Source organism: Rhinichthys klamathensis, unplaced genomic scaffold (genome assembly GCF_029890125.1).
Source record: "Rhinichthys klamathensis goyatoka isolate OS25496 unplaced genomic scaffold, OSU_Roscu_1.1 h1tg000254l_1, whole genome shotgun sequence".
NCBI lineage: Eukaryota > Metazoa > Chordata > Actinopteri > Cypriniformes > Leuciscidae > Rhinichthys > Rhinichthys klamathensis.
Window position 1 is genome coordinate 1,319,052 of NW_026606776.1, and position 16,655 is coordinate 1,335,706.

General features: G+C 35.7%; 2 protein-coding genes across 3 annotated transcripts; one reads left to right on the plus strand and one right to left on the minus strand.

Annotated features, from left to right (window-relative positions):
- The first annotated feature begins 592 nt into the window (after positions 1–592).
- Positions 593–7,534, plus strand: ccdc65 (coiled-coil domain containing 65). Of its 2 annotated transcripts, XM_056267036.1 has the most exons (8): positions 593–744; positions 3,182–3,349; positions 3,452–3,621; positions 4,628–4,766; positions 5,330–5,527; positions 5,644–5,856; positions 6,708–6,860; positions 7,172–7,534. In XM_056267036.1, exons 1-8 carry the CDS (start codon positions 601–603, stop codon positions 7,463–7,465), a joined length of 1,479 nt encoding a protein of 492 aa, XP_056123011.1. In that variant the 5' UTR covers positions 593–600; the 3' UTR covers positions 7,466–7,534. The 2 variants fall into 2 exon arrangements, with proteins under 2 accessions (XP_056123011.1, XP_056123012.1); XM_056267037.1 differs by lacking the exon at positions 6,708–6,860.
- Positions 7,535–10,205: 2,671 nt separating this feature from the next.
- fkbp11 (FKBP prolyl isomerase 11) lies at positions 10,206–16,589 on the minus strand. Its single transcript, XM_056266925.1, has 6 exons — positions 16,161–16,589; positions 15,890–15,952; positions 14,148–14,235; positions 13,209–13,242; positions 12,942–13,012; positions 10,206–10,476 (listed from the first exon to the last, which is right to left on the minus strand). Exons 1-6 carry the CDS (start codon positions 16,272–16,274, stop codon positions 10,268–10,270), a joined length of 579 nt encoding a protein of 192 aa, XP_056122900.1. The 5' UTR covers positions 16,275–16,589; the 3' UTR covers positions 10,206–10,267.
- Positions 16,590–16,655: the final 66 nt, after the last annotated feature.

Here is a 16,655-nt window from a genome sequence, read left to right on the forward strand (position 1 = left end):
TTCACAGGCGGACATCACAGGGTAAGACGATGGGAAATAATGATAGTAGCGCTAAAATATAATTATTTTTACCAACCACAATTGTAAATATTAGAAATGGACACGTTTTGTGTATCTTTTTCAATTTCTACTGCTTACTGCACGGAAAAAGTTTAACGAAGCTCTGCATGGCTATCTATCTATCTATCTATCTATCTATCTATCTATCTATCTATCTATCTATCTATCTATCTATCTATCTATCTATCTATCTATCTATCTATCTATCTATCTATCTATCTATCTATCTATCTATCTGTCTATCTATCTATCTATCTATCTATCTATCTATCTATCTGTCTGTCTGTCTGTCTGTCTATCTCTGTCTATCTATCTATCTATCTATCTATCTATCTATCTATCTATCTATCTATCTATCTATCTATCTATCTATCTATCTATCTATCTATCTATCTATCTGTCTGTCTCTCTGTCTGTCTGTCTGTATGTATGTATGTATGTATTGACAAGCCAGTTCTGATTTTGTGTAAGTTATAGCTGCTAATAAATTACATCTTCTCTTTTGAGGACTTTTGAATCTGTGATCCACAGTCAGCAAACATGTCTAAAAAAGCAGGGAAGAAAGGAGGTGGAAAACATGCCGGGATGACTGAGGAGGAGAGACTTCTGTACATGCAGCAAAAGGCTCAAGCTGAGGAGGATATTGCCAAGAGAAAAGAGGACATGCTCACCCACTTCCTCAAGGTGTGACAAGCAGCTGACATATTATATATGAGCTGGAGTCAATATTTTAGATTTAGAAATCGTTGAGTCGTGTCTTTTACAGTTTTTCTCAGTCGCTTTGGTGCATTTCTCACATCACTATTTACATTTGCACAACAGTTAGTTCAACCTCCACAACATTTAGTCATTTGTGCACATCATAGTAGCAGTTTCTCATTCCTTCCAACAAATTGCAAATGCTTTTGGACATGCATCAATTGCTTTCATACAACTCTCTGCTGTTTTATAACATTATCATTTGCTTATGTCGTGTTAGTCAAAATTAACTATACTTGTGAATGCTGAATAGTCATTCCATATAAAACAAATAGTCCTCATTTCATTGCTTGAGTCATCACATACAAAAATGTTGAACTAGTTGTCAAAATCTGTCAAGCAAATTAAAAAAAATATATATATATTTTTTCTTTCATGAAAATGTCTCCTAAATTGAACAGTTTCTCTCAGGTGAACTTATGTGGCCAGCAAAGAGGAACATATGGATGTGCATGAATGATTTACAGTACTATGTATGTTGTATGTTCAGTTCATACTGCAATATTGTTTACAGTTGTGCACAGCTCTACCCAAAGGGAGTTTATGTTTGTTGTAAATAAGGGTGTATTTTTTCTTTTGCACAATGCTGTGAACAAATTAGAATAGCAAAGAGCATATGCAGTAAAAATGTGAAACATACATATCCAGTGTCTTGTACTCAGTTACCTCACTAAATACAGTAATGTGTAACTTTACTGTAGTTTTAAAATGGCTGTGCAAAGAGTATATAGTGCTGTCTTGAGCATTTTCAGGTAGTGTCACCAAGATCTGACTTTTTTGCATTGGAAAACATTTACAGAGTAAACTGTCATAATGAAAACATGACAAAGCCATTTGACTATCTTGTTCATAAACAGTGGTGTCAGGACTTTTCATCTTGATGACATTGACACTTTCATTGACATGAATACTTGCTTTTGAGGAATGAGCTATCCATTTTGAGCAAGTGACACGCATTTGCAGGTAATCAACTAGGTTTTGTAGTTTGTACTAATTGTTTTGAGAACTGCATTAACTGTTGTGCAAATGTAAATAGTGATGTGAGAAATGCACCAAAGCGACAGAGAAAAACTGTATTTGTATAGTGCTTTTCAACAATACATCTTTTCAAGGCAGATTGTCATACAGAAAATGTAACATTATGTCAGGCAAATGTTCTGTCGGGCATTTCATATCTGTAGAACCTGTTAGCGGTTCCCATCATGGGATCATTTTATGGATTTAGTTTTAATTCATTAATTTTGATTTTATATATTAGCCTATTTATTTTGATGGAATTTTACAGCATATGTAAACATACTTTATCACTAGAAATTTTTTTTAATAACCTGTTAAACACAAAAGTATGCAATCATTTAAGACATTTCTCCTTACATAGAACCAAAGCGTTCTTGAAAATTGAATCAGGAACACTAGGGTTCTGTATTGAACACCAACTGGACCCTTTTTTAAGTCCTAGAAGTCCAATTTATTCATTTATTTTATTTTTATTTAAAATAATTTAGCCAAAAAGCCTTGGTCATTGCAATAAATAAATTCTTTTGTACGAATTAGTAGATAATATTTAATAAATATAGCTACATGAAAGATTTTAAGTACAATTCACAGGTCTTTGGTTTGTCCTAAAATCTAATTTTGTAAATAAAATGTTATGCATAAAATATGTCTCTATGAATACCCAAGCGCTTTGAGTGCCAAGAAAAGCGCTATATAAATTTAATGAATTATTATTATTATTATCATCAAAAAAGTTTTTATTTTTTTAATTTATTATTATACGTGTCACGGTTTTTGGTGCATTGCATAAAAATCAGAACCTTTTTCTTTTTTCACAACAGTTATTTACTTAGTACAGTTTTTGAATTGCTATAGGACACATTTCTTAATACTTAGGTCACTTTTTCGAAACTCTTCACACAGTTAACCAACTAACCAACTTTCAAGTTGGTCCAACAGTAAATTTCACATTCGAAATGCAAAACACGTCATCCATGTTTCAAATCAAGCCATTCTTCCAGAACACTAGCAAAGGTTTTTACCCAACAAACTCATAGTAGTTTGTTGGGTAAACTCAAACTCAAAATAGTATGTCTTATTCATTTGTGTATTATGTTAGGTTTTGAACAACAGTTTTGATAAACATGCAAATTAAAAGATGTAATCATCGAATGCATTTTGTGTCAAAGCAATGATAAATGATCCAAAGTGTAGCCCACATAGACTGCTTTTGTGCTCACTGCACACTGTGTGAAGAGTTTTGAAAAAGTGAGCTAAGTATTGAGAAATGGGTCCTGGCTATTGTAAAAAAAAAAAAAAAAACTCAGGCAATGGAGTTCTGCACTGGAAATGATTTGTTTTTTAGGATAAACTGCAGAAAGAGGAGAAGAACACCATTCTGAATCTCGACAAGCTGCGGCAGCAGTGGCGTGCTGTTTTAACACAGACCAAGACAGCAGAGCTACGCAATGACATCTCAGTCCTCAGCCAGAGCTTTGAGAGAGTCCTCGACTGCAAAGACAACATCATTAAGGTGACTATATATAATATATATAGACTTGACTCTCAGTTTTAAATTCTATAGCTTTCATTACAGAGTCTGGGAGTAACAAACGTGTGTGTGTGTGTTTTACAGAGTTTGGTGGTTGATCTGTCTGAGAGGGAGCAGCAGTCAGAGCTGGCGCGCAGTTCTCATCTGCAGAACGTGGACTGTCTGTTAGAGCTTCATAGGAGTCGGCTGGCAGAACTAGCGTTCAACTTCAACACCAGTCTCGAAGAACTTAGCTCAGAGTATAATACTGAGAGGTAAACACACAAACAATCACACAAAAGGTAGTGTTTTGTTTTCAAGGGAGTGAATTTGGCCAGTTTCCCAGTTCCTGACCATTTAAATCGGGTCATTCCTTTTAGGATATACCTTTTAACTTTAGAAAATGACAATGCTTTGGTTGTAAGGAAACAAATTCATATAAAATAGACTTTCAGAAATAAACTCAGGTCAAGCTTGGGCACTTAAACTTTTTAATTATATCTTTATTATTTATGCAATGACAAGAAGATAACACTTTTATTGTGATAGTCCGCTTTAAACATTCTACATACTATAAGTATCTTTGCAACTACATGTCAACTAGCAGTCATTAGAGTAGACTGTCTGCTTCACAGATATACATAAATGCCCCATTAGCGGCCATTTCAGTGGGCCACTATACATAAGCCGTCCGCCATATTGGAACGGTCAAAACCAGTCTGTGAATGTTCAACATTCGAGAGCAAGTTGACTGTGCAACCATAGTTAGACGCAGTTAGAGTAACTTTGCAAGTACATGTTAACATATTGTACTAACCCTAAAAGTCTATGAGAGTTATTTGAAATGTAGTGCAAATTAATTAGAGATAGTAGAATGTCTAAAGTGGACTATCATAATAAACTTTAACCACAAGGTTAACAACAGGATTGAACCTAGCTCTAAAAAAAGAAGTAAACTCGAGGGTGTCAGCTTGAAGTTCATTTCAATTTTGTTGTTGAATTTGTATATTTTCTGATTATCTATTGAAATATTGATATTATCATAAGGATTTGTGAAATTTAATACAAGAAACTCCAACTAATACCATAAAACACTGCTAAATTCACAAGAGCATTACTAACAATGATGTTTTCCCACCAAAAGTGATGTCATGAACAGGATTTCACACAAAAAAGGGTATAATATTCTATACAAAAAGATCTATATGGGGACATGAAAATGCACTGCGAAGGATTGAGCCAATGTAGCATCATCTGTATGTTATTTCTTTTAAATTCCAGGGAGCAGATTCTTTCACAGCACCAGCAGGAGAGTGTGGATTTGGAGAATGTAATGTTTTCCATGGAAAAGCACTACGCTGATATTGACAATGAGGCGAGACGTGACTACGAGAGCAATGGCAATCAAATTAAAAAACAGGTACTGATTTTATTATGTTTATATTTATTCATTTGGCAGATGCTGTTATCCAAAATGACTTACAAATGAGGAACATCACCAGCAATCTGTCATAGTGCCATATTCATGGGTTTAGTAAAAACTAGAATTAGTCAACAAGCTAGAGCAAGAAGAAAAAGAGAATATTTTTTAAAATATAATAAGAGTTAGAGTAAATGTCTTGGTTTACAAAATCATAATTATTGCATTAACCTAAAATATGCAGTGCAATTCAAATATAAATAGATCATGGATTACAAAAATACAGATTACACAAATATACAAATGTATGTAGGAGTTTACAAGTGTACACTAATACTACTTATCAAAAGTTTGGAAGAATAAAGATTTTTTTTCTTCAAATGTTTTTGATAGAAGACTTTAATGATCACCAATGGAGCAGAGGTAAGGGAGCACACACTGACCAAGGCGGCCAGACAGAGTTTAGAGTTTTGAAAATGTGACTACAGATTGGACAAAAGGATGTTAGCAGTTGGGGGAAAAAAACATAATATAATAGCATGTTGTTGGTTTTATTTCTGCAGAACAAAGAGGAAAATCAAGCAGTGAAAGAACAGATGAATGGGGTTATGGATCAACTGTGGCGAGACATGCAGGAGGTTTTACACAAATACAAAGAGTCCACCCAAACCAAATTTAAATCATTTGACTCTCTGGATCTCAAGGATAAACAGAGTGCTAAAGAGATTGACGCACATAAAAAGCACATTCAGAAGTTGCAGGTCAGACAAAAATTCATTTTTTTCTGACAACTTTGGACAAGCATTTTTCTTCCAATTGTGATATTTCATCATTTTGATGATTTTATTGCAATTTAAACTGTACAAAACTTTTGCAGGAGAACATCTCAGCTCTGCGCTGTCAGCTGAGCTCTAGTCAAAGCGGAGGAACAGTTCAGCAGCTTCGTTCAGACCGTGACAAGCTCGGCCAGGAAGTTCAACATCTCAGAGTCCGGCTCGGTGCGGACCGAACCACTCGGAGAAAGCAGCTCACTAAACTTACCATTCAAAGCAACAATGCTGCTAAAAAACTACAGGAGACAACAGCTTTGGTACATTTATTACACCCACATTTAATATATACACTCATTTTTTTTTAGTTTTTTTTTTACAATTTTCCAAACAAGTGCTTTATGCCTTCAAGTAATAGTTACATTTTGTTGATCCTGCAACAACGTTTCTGTCCAAAAATATTGCCCTATAACGACTATTCGTACTTCTAAATCTAAACCAAACCCTAACTTCTCAAATCAGAGGGAAATGACAGGTGAATAAGAATGGTGTCCCAGACAGCAACAGTGTCTGCCCAGATCCGGTACTTGTGGGTTTAACTCGAACCAGATTTGGGCCAGGTCTGGGCCGACACTATGTTGCTGTCTGGGGTAGAAACCCCTAACCATTGTTATAAGCCTAGCCCTTGAATCTGATTGGTTGATTAGAATGTTGTTCCAGGATCAACAAGGATGTTAGAACTTGGTGAGATGCAATTTTGGATTGCTTAATACAGTATTTTCACCCTCTGGTCAATAACTTTAATGACCAACATTTAAAATCTATTATATTTAATGTTTTACATGCTTAAAATGAGAATCATGGACATATCAAAAACATCATAATTTCATGCTACATGCAAAACCATATCAGAACACAGAATGCCTTTTAATGATACATTTACATTTTAGCATTTTATGCATTTTAGCATTAATATCTCAGTCAAGCTGAAACAGGAGAAACTGTGTCTCGTATCATTAGTAGACCAGAAATATTTTATTATTTTTCTTGCAACAGGGATGCATTTTGTATATTTATTGGAAGTAGAGATTATGTCATTCTGGAACTAAGTGAATTCATTTTAGCAATACTCTCAACATCCAGTCAGTCACCCATTCTGTCTCTTCCATAGGGGGAAAGGTTGATCCGTCTCTCTGAGTTGTGCAGTAAGATGGAGACGGAGCACGAGAAGGTTCTGCCCTTCTACAAATCATCATTGAGTGAAGAAGAGCTGAGTCAGGAGAAAGCCAATGCCATGAAGTCGGCGAATGAGACACTCCCTCAGGTTTATTAAAATCACACTCCATCACAATCCCACAAACCACTGTAAACTTGCTTTTAAATCTGCCATCATTTTGACATGGAGTGGCCGCTTTTTACAATCCAGTTAATTCCAGATAATAATAAAAAATCTTTATTTTCTCAATGGATATCATGTCTCACTCAGATATATGTCGCTTTGGGGGAAGTAATTTCAGATTTTTCATGCCGTTTCATTACTTTAATTTGATGTGTACTAGCATTTATTTTGCATTATTCTAGTCATCTGTTAAATTCAGTATATCATTTGTGTTGTCTTTTGACTTTTCTCCACAGCTAATACATGACTATTCTCCTCTTGGGAAGTTTTGGCAACGTTACAACAAGGTTCAGCTTGACCGTTTGTGTCTGAAGCGAGAGAAAGTGCTTCTGTTACAGGAGAATGAACGACTGAGGATCTATCTGAAGCAGTACCTGGATGAAGTTTCGGTCTCTGGTGAGAGTTTTCAGCAACAAAAGCTTCTGGTGGTGTCTTCTTCAACTCTACAGACCCCCGCTGCCACTGAGAGACGCGGTCAAAAGCGCTATGTGGTCCAAGAAGCAGCTAATATTGTGCAGAAACAGCTTTAAGGAATAAATGTGAAACGTGTAATGTAAAAGTGTGTTTCTGAAAGCAATTAAAATGTTTTTATCCCTCTGGCATGCAGTCGGTGAATCTGTTTAATGCAATGATCTCAGTATATTTTTTTTAATTAAATTTAGGATTTTAGGACACTTCCTCACGGCATGTGAACGCCGCATGCGTTAATCACAGGTTCGCGTTTAAAGTCTGATCATTTCGACGGAGGTGAATCAATCAAAGTTAACTTTAGCTGGAAGTAACATTATTCAAGAACCGCTATAACGCCAAAACAATCTGTTACCTTAAATGATATGTTTATCTCTGTAAAGCTGCTTTGAAATAATCCATTGTTAAAAGCGCTAAATGAAGATGACTTGACTTGACTTGACTTCCTCAAATCCCACAGCCTTTTCTTACAACTTTATATTAACTTGTCCAATTATGTAAATGTGTTGACCGATGCTGTTTCATTACCTCAAGATGTCGCCAAATCATTGAAGATTGTCCTTTATAGGCTACATCTGGAAAACAGGTTGATGCATTTTAGAATGAAAGGTGAAGTTGAAAATAGACTACATTTTTGAACTATTTGAAGACATTTTGCATCTTGTCATTTAACAAATAAGCTATAACTATAAGCTCTATCACTCATGGATGCATGGCAAACCTCAAACACTGATGCGTGATGTCTTTAATAAAGACATGCTGTATTAATCTAGTACAAAACAGGGCAACAATAACATGAAGCTATGTTTTATGGAACTTGTTAACTAATACATAATATTATTATGGAATCTTCTGGCCAAAGAAACGCATCAAAATACTGAAATGTTTTATTTTGCTCTACAGTAATAAAAATCAAGGCAACATGAATAGTTTTTTAAATGTATTTATTTATCTCAAAATGTCGTCAGTAACTTGTTATTTATCCAACTTGCAAAACTGTTGTAGGCTGTTTTTTTAGTGAGAAACAAATCCTCAACCTCAACATTACCTGTATCATTTATGCATGTCGCAATGCATGCTGGGAACACACACACTCACAGACCTCTTTACACAACAGCAATGTTGTTCAATATAAAATGCTTAGCACAGTCTATCCTTTCCAAACGGTTGAAGACAATGCTTTAAGATCTGCTGACTCTTGAAAATCTCCCAACCTTTTAAAGCTGTTTGACCTTTAACCCTTCCTCTCCACTGCTTGCTGATAATGCTGGACTGGTCACCTGGAGGATAACACTCTTTCAAGAGCGGAGAAAGTCAGAAGAATTACCCTACGTTTTGAGAGGCAGTATGTAGCCTACTTGATTGAATTTTGGCCAGCAGAAAGACCTTTCACCTGCAAGACAAGTATAGTATCACATTATCTCGACATTATCTCGATCATTTTAAAAAGCGACTTGAATTGGATTCAAGGTAAACATTTTTATCAGTCCATGGCATGCATTCCTTGAGAATGATGCATGTACGATTCACTTCTGAGACACACTAATGTAGTTACCTAGGTACCTAGCTAACAAAAATATGAATGTTTTGCTAACATTCCTAAAGTTATGAGAACGTTATTTCTGAAAATTTTCTTGGATATAATAACATTAAGGGAACAATCTGAAACAAGTATTAACATAAAAAAACGTTAGTCAAACGTCTAAATGTTTCAGAAAAAAAAACCTTCCATGAACAATTACTGGTGTAACTTTTTTTGTTCTAACATTATGAGAACGTTATTAAAGCCCACAACTCTGAACGAACGTTCTATTTGCGTGACTGGAAGAACGTTTGTCCATAACTTGGAGAGAACCTTGCCAGAACGTTAGCCAAGTTAGCTGGGTCATAAGGGCAGTGTTATTTGCATCACACATACTAAGGGAATTACACAATGAAAGCAACAGTAGTTAATTTTTAATCAACAAATAAAGACAATACTCACTGATTTGGATATTCACTCCTAATCTATACATAGACTTGCATTAACAACTTTTTAACTCTGAATAGCCATGGCTGTAAGGTTTTGTGTTTAAACAAATGCAACCACACCGCACAACCTAAACCAACTAGTCACAAATGTCTCTTTGTATTTCTGTATCAACTTGATTACATACAGTCCAGTGTCATTATTAATGCCCATCCCTCACATTCTTTGTATTCTAATATAAGTGTAGTGTTTGAAGATGTACTGTGTATAAACTAACATCAGTATGTAGGCTACACACATAAAATATAATTACTCATATTATACAGCATTTACTGTTTATTTATCACATACCACCATTATACAAGGGTGTTATTAATGTTAGAAAAAAATTCTAATATATTTGAATAGAAAACAGTTAATTTAAACGGTAATATTTCACAATATTTACTTTTTTAAATAAATGCAGCCTTGGTGAGCATTCCAGACCTCAAACGTTTGAACGGTAGATTATATTTATATTGAAACAGGTATTGGCTGAATAATATGTGAGGTGTTTGAGGTGAAATGTCTACAGTTTAGGCTAAACATTGTCTGAATGAATTACAAAAAACCCAAATGATCCCTGCTCTCTCCCTTTTTTTTTTAATTACTTGAAAATACTTCTAAAAACTCCTAAGAATAAATACTTCAAGCTTAAATATTTTTGGGCCCACTGAACATCCTAAAACACCTTTTGTCAGTGGCTCTAGATAAAAGTATCTGTTCAATATCTTAAATATAAACGTAAGAGAGTTTTTATGTTTTAATGACTCAAACAAGTCACAACAACAGAATAGAAAGCACCAAACAAAGCATTTTTCTTTATTTAAATAGTTTATTCTTTTTGGCTTTGATCTCACTTCTTCTTGCTTTTCTTGTCTTTGCTCTTCTTCTTGCCGTGAGGTTGCGCGTGTGCTTTGTTGTAGAGGTAGAGACCCACTAAGCCCAGTAAAGTGGGAACCAGCGCCAAACACAAAAGGGGTAAGACGTCGTTAACAAGCTTCTGCCAGGGCGTTTGCTGGGACAGAGAGATCACCTCCACCTCGAACTCAAGTGTGCTGTCCCCTGTGAGGAAAACACACATGTAAGATTATCACATCCACTGTGATTTAACCATCGCTCAACAGCTTTACTCTACTATAAAATATTGACCATTACTTCTGATGATGGTGGATTAGTTTATGGACTTTAAATATTTTTCACACATGTAAATAAGCTGTTGTGTGACACTGAACTATTTGCAGAGTGTTTACACGGTTTCTGAACTCCCTGAAAAACCTCCATTGTAGTCTTGAGGTTTCTTCCGGGAACAGTTCCGTCACAGTATTCCTCATTTAAATAATTCCTGGCCAATGCATACGCAAAATAAAGAGGGCGAGGCCTGGTTGAGTTGTGTTAGTTATGTGTTGTGCAATGTCCAAAAGATCACCATTGATTGACCAATCACAACACACTGGTCCAACTGACCAATCGGAGCACATTGTGCTTTTCAGAAGTAGGGGCTTCATAGAGACAGGAACAGGGCCATACGTTGGGTTTTAAAAAATACCATGGTGAGGTCCCAAAATTAAGTTTGGTAAGGGGGTTCGGGGCGGGGTAATGCCTCAAGAGAAAAATTCAATTTCTCTGATCTACATAAGTGCATATTTAAGGCTTTGTTCACACAAAAATGAAAATTCTGTCATTAATTACTCACCTTCCATGTCGTTCCAAACCCGTAAGGCTTTCGTTCATCTTCGTAACACAAATGAAGAACTTTTTGATGAAATCTAAGAGATTTCTGTCCTTCCATTGACAGCTATGCAACTACCACTTTGACGCTTCAAAAAGTTCATAAAGAGATCGTAAAACTAATCCATATGAATTGAGCGGCTTAGTCCAAATTTACAAAGAGACTCGATCGCTTTATATGATGAAAAGATTGAATTTAGGCTTTTATTCACATATAAACATTGATCAGCAAACATAAACAGAAGCTCAACCGAACCTGCTTGATGCTCGAGAACAAACCTCTTACAGAAGCTCAAACGTGCTGCGTAACACGAGAATGAACCTCATTGGTTCTCGCTGAAGCTCAAACGTGCTGCGTAAGACGAGAATGAACCTCATTGGTTCTCGCTGAAGCTCAAACGTGCTGCGTAAGACGAGAATGAACCTCATTGGTTCTCGCTGAAGCTCAAACGTGCTGCGTAAGACGAGAATGAACCTCATTGGTTCTCGCACGTCAAGCGATCATGCTTGAGCTTCCGTTTACCACAACTGATCTATGAGTTGATGAATTTTTATATGTGAATAAAAGCCTAAATTCAATCTGTTTGTCATATAAAGTGATCGAGTCTATCCAGGAAATTTGGACTAAACCGCTCAATTCATATGAAATAGTTTTACGATCTCTTTATGAACTTTTTGAAGCGTCACAATGGTAGTTGCGTAGCTGTCAATGAAGGGACAGAAATCGCTCAGATTTCATCAAAAAGATCTTCAGTTTTGTTCCCGAAGATGAACGAAAATCTTGCGGGTTTGGAAAGACATGAGGGGGAGTAATTAATGACAGAATTTTCATTTTTGGGTGAACTATCCCTTTAAGACATTAGAAGGCCAAAAACTTTAAACCATGTCAGTGGGCAGTAGCCTGAATTAATTGTCTATACTTGCTCTCCCTCTTTTATCTTCACCTTCTCTCTTTCTTTTGTTCTCAGTCTGCTTATCTTGCCCTGTCTGTTTTCCCTCACCAAAGCTGAGCTCTGATTGAGACATGTTTGTCTCTCAGTCTTTTTTAGACAAGTGAATTTACTTAAGGCTACCACCAGGAAAGCTAACTTTATTAAATGCATTCACAATATGTGCACATTCATTATTAATCTTATGCCTAATAATATGACGAAAACGTCTCGTTGCACTGTCGGTTACGAATTACATTACATAAACAAACGTAAGTCATCTATTTTCAATACAACATGGCGAAATTAGACAAATATTTATTAGTTTATTAGCATCCCTGATTATTTTATGACCGCTAACTGAAGTGAACTAGAAGCCTGCCTACTTTGTTTTGATTGGTCATCTCAAAAATGTTGACATTGACGAGTGGTGTTAGACCGCTCAGATGAAAAGGTCGGTAATCTTGGCGCTCTGCAATATCCTTGCAGCACCAAAGTAGAGTTAATATTAGGCGATAATTTCACAACACTTCTGAGGACTGGACCTTGTGGACCTCAATGGTGGGGACGACCCTGGACAGGAACTAAACAGGGGTGCGTTTCCCAAAAGCATTGTTAGCCAACTATGGTCACAAGCTCAATCGAACTGTGTTGGTACGACAGAACTTGCAACCATAGTTGGCTCAGAGAAACGCATCCCAGAGCGTTACTGACAGACTGGGAAGAGAGGTGCTGCAACAATGTAAAATATGTGACAAATCTGTTTTTTCAACATTCAAGCATGAAAACCTATTCTAGTAGACCCCAAAAACAAAATCAAGACTTTGAAAAAATGGCATAATTGGTCCTTTAAGTGTGTTGCCATGGTACCTGGAATGGTTGGAGGGTATCCTCTCTTTCCATATGCTAGATGAGCTGGAATCGTGGCCTTGATTTTTTGCCTGTGCAAGAACATAGACAGAAAAGACTGAAAAAAGACTTTCAAGTGGGTGATTCAAACTTCACCCAAAAAGACCTTTTCTTTAAGTGGTCTTCTTGAACATACTGTTCAATAGCTGTACTTTCACCATCTCTTCCTACATACATTGATGCAATTGTACTTTCCAAAGAGAAATACAGGCGTTTACGTCGACTTACCCTTCACACACTCCGACCAGGGCTTGCTCTAGACCTGCCAAACAAAAAAAAGTTTTAAATGTATGTGCAATTGTGGAAACACCACCTCATTTCTGATTATTATATGGTTTTACATAAGAAAACTCAGCCCAAAAAGCTGTCCTTAGTAATCATAACCATCTTGACATTATAGTTACCCCAACCAAAAAAAAAAAAAAAAACCTAAACAGTAAAAATAGTCCTCAAAGATGAGGGTATTGAGTCCCAAGAGTTCCGACTCCCCATTTGTATATTTTGCTTAAAATAAGTATCTACTAATGCTAATCTACTAAAAAAATGCAACATACATAATAATCAGAATGCTCTCATTATGAACATAAAACAAAGTTAATTAATAATCAGCAGTAACATGCTGATTAATAGGCCTATTGCTAGCCTAAATGTAGATAAAAGGAAAAACGTCTTGTCACAAACCTAAGCTTGTTTCCGGCACATAAAAAATAAAAAAGGTCATTGTGATTATAAGGTAATTGGTAATTGTAAGGTAAAAGGTAATTGTAACTTTTTATCTCACAATTCGGACTTTTTCCTCGCAATTGTGAGGAAAAAAAATCTGAATTGTGATATAAAAAGTTGCAATTACCTTTTAAATTGTTTTATTCCGTTGCGGAAACAAGCTTTCATATAAACTTGGTTTATATATATATTCCTGGCCCTGAACGCTTGTGCTGTGAACAGCTCCGTTGTTTTGACACGCTGCTCACTTTAAACTGCAGAAACGGTGAAGTGGTGCCACAGTTGTCATTTTGTGTCGCGGTCCAGTTGGAATTAATCTATAGCCTACAAGAGTACTATATTTAACCTAAATATGATAAGTTCTAAAATCTGTGCTCTGTTTTACTTCTGTTGTTATGAACATGCTGTAATTTCGGGTTGCATTGCGATGACGGAGCCTTTTACCTGCGATGACAGACCTCTTGCCCAACTCTACGACCAGAGGTTCACGAGACAGAGAGGTGTCAATCACCTTCCCGTCCATTAATCGGCCCTGCACAGGAGATGAACAACAGTCGTAGGTTAGTTCCACACATTTTTATGTAGACGCACCAAACTATCTGTAGTAAATACCTATAGAATAAGTAAAAAGTAAACTCAGGTAAAAAGTAAACTCAATAAAAAACAAGTAATAACTGGAATCAGCCTGCATTAAGACAAGCATGAACTATGTAAGGTAGGCAGATTTTAAAAGGAAAGATATCAAGTTGGGGCATGTTGTCACACAGTTGTCACGTGTTTTATAAGTAAAAATGATATACATTTTATTGATTACAATTTTGTCTGCCAAACAATTGTTTGTGTGTGAATATTTGTATATATTTGGTATAATATTTACTTTTTAATTTTTGATTTATAATAACTAAATCTAAATAAACTAAAATGTCGAAAACAATTTTAAACTTTTTATTTTTTTAAAACAATTTAAAAATGGTATTTAAAAAAAGAAAATATTAAAAATAACACCTATATATATATATATATTCACTTTTATTTAAATTGTTCTTGTCATTTTATTAATTTTATTTTATTTAGATTTAGTTATTTTAGTACTTCAAGTTAAACTAAACGAAATGTGATATACTAAGAATTGTTTTATTTTATATTTTGTTTTTTTATATTTTTTTATTTCAGTTAAAGTTCATTTTCTTTCAAGTAGTAACAAAAGTACTATATATATAGCCTATATATATACACAATTTTAAAAAATTTAAAACAATTTTGCATTTTAATTTTATAACAGAAAATATAAAAAATCGAATTAAAAATATCAACTATATATATATATATATATATATATATATATATATATATAACTATTTTCACTTTAATTTAAAATTGTTTTGTCATTTTATTAGTTTTATTTTATTTAGATTTAGTCATTTATTACTTCAAGTTTAAACGAAATGTAATATGGCCTACAATAAAAAATATTTTTTTATATTTTATATTTCAGTTTCAGATCTTGCAAGTAGGCTAACAAAAGTACTGCCACATTGATTAATGTAATATAAATGGTTATTAATGGCACGTTTAATATAGTACACCATATATGACAATAGTTGGGTCATCTTGTCACAAAATGTAATCATGCTCAATTATTTATTAATTTAGCCTACAAAAAAAATCTTATTTTGATGCAAAGTTAAGATTTTTTCACGGGAGTAAAAAACAGCAACAACAACAACAACAACAACTTGTAAACAACAACACTCGGTCTCCCCTATGTTCCCTATAGCGCGTGTGCGCGCACTCGCCCCTCGTGCATTTCCTCGAGTCCGGATCGACGCTGCTCGCGCTGACTCAAATGCTGACGTGTTGCTCCGCCTCCCCTAGAACATTTGGTTTCGCTTAAAACTGAAATACTATCACATACAAATAACTACTGCATTTCGAAACTGGAACGTGACTCCACGATGAACTTAAAAGGAATGTGTTATTCGGGTTAATCTTTGTGCATTACAACTCTATTTTCATTAAGGTATGGCGAGTCCAGATGTCAGCTCGAGTCTGCCACATCAGACTGATGAATGATTTCATGTGCAAATAACCCCGCGAGAGTCCATTTCGCATGTTTTATGTCATAATACCTAGAGATTTCATTGGGAGCTGCCTGGTTTTACAACATAGCGCTGTGATGTATATACCGTGTAATGGATTTGAAGCGTGTCCCCCATCTCTGATGTAATCGTGCATGTCTCTGGCATCACCTAAAATAGTCAAAAACAGAAATATTGAAGAGTGGTACTGAAAATGACATGAAATGCGCAGGACATTGACTAGGCTAACAGATGCAACATTACATGTTTGTACTGAGACGTTAACACATGCATTTGTGATGAAAGCACGCATGCAGTGATCGGCTACGTGGACTCTTGTAATAATAATAGTCATTCATAAAAACTTGACCCAACTTACCAATGTCTCCACAACCAACTGTTCGATCACGCCTTCTGTGCTTTCTCCGTCCTCAGCTGCAACAAATGCAAAAGCTGCGAGAAAAATAAGGACGATCCCCGTCCGAATTCCCATCGTGTCTCAGGTTATGAGAAAATCAGCACTAACAATAACCAACAACAGAAAGGATAACAGCTAGTCTACAGGCTCACTTCCGTCTCGAGAGTCTCGCACTGCAGCGTTGAGGGAGCCAATAAATACTCGAGCGGCCGATCAGATTGAAGAAGTCACTCAAGGCGAGATGCCAGTTAAAGCTGATGTGTTATTATAGTGGAGAGATAACGGCGGGGCAAGGCGACCCTCGAGCACTGGACCAATACCTGGGTCACTGGAATCCCCGCCTCATAATCCGCCAGCATCCCAGAAGTCTCTCCAGTCTCCACATGGCCACTGCTGTTAGAGAGCTTCCCCGCTAGAAGGCGCTTAATGTTCTGAGGTTGGGAAAAGCACTGCATC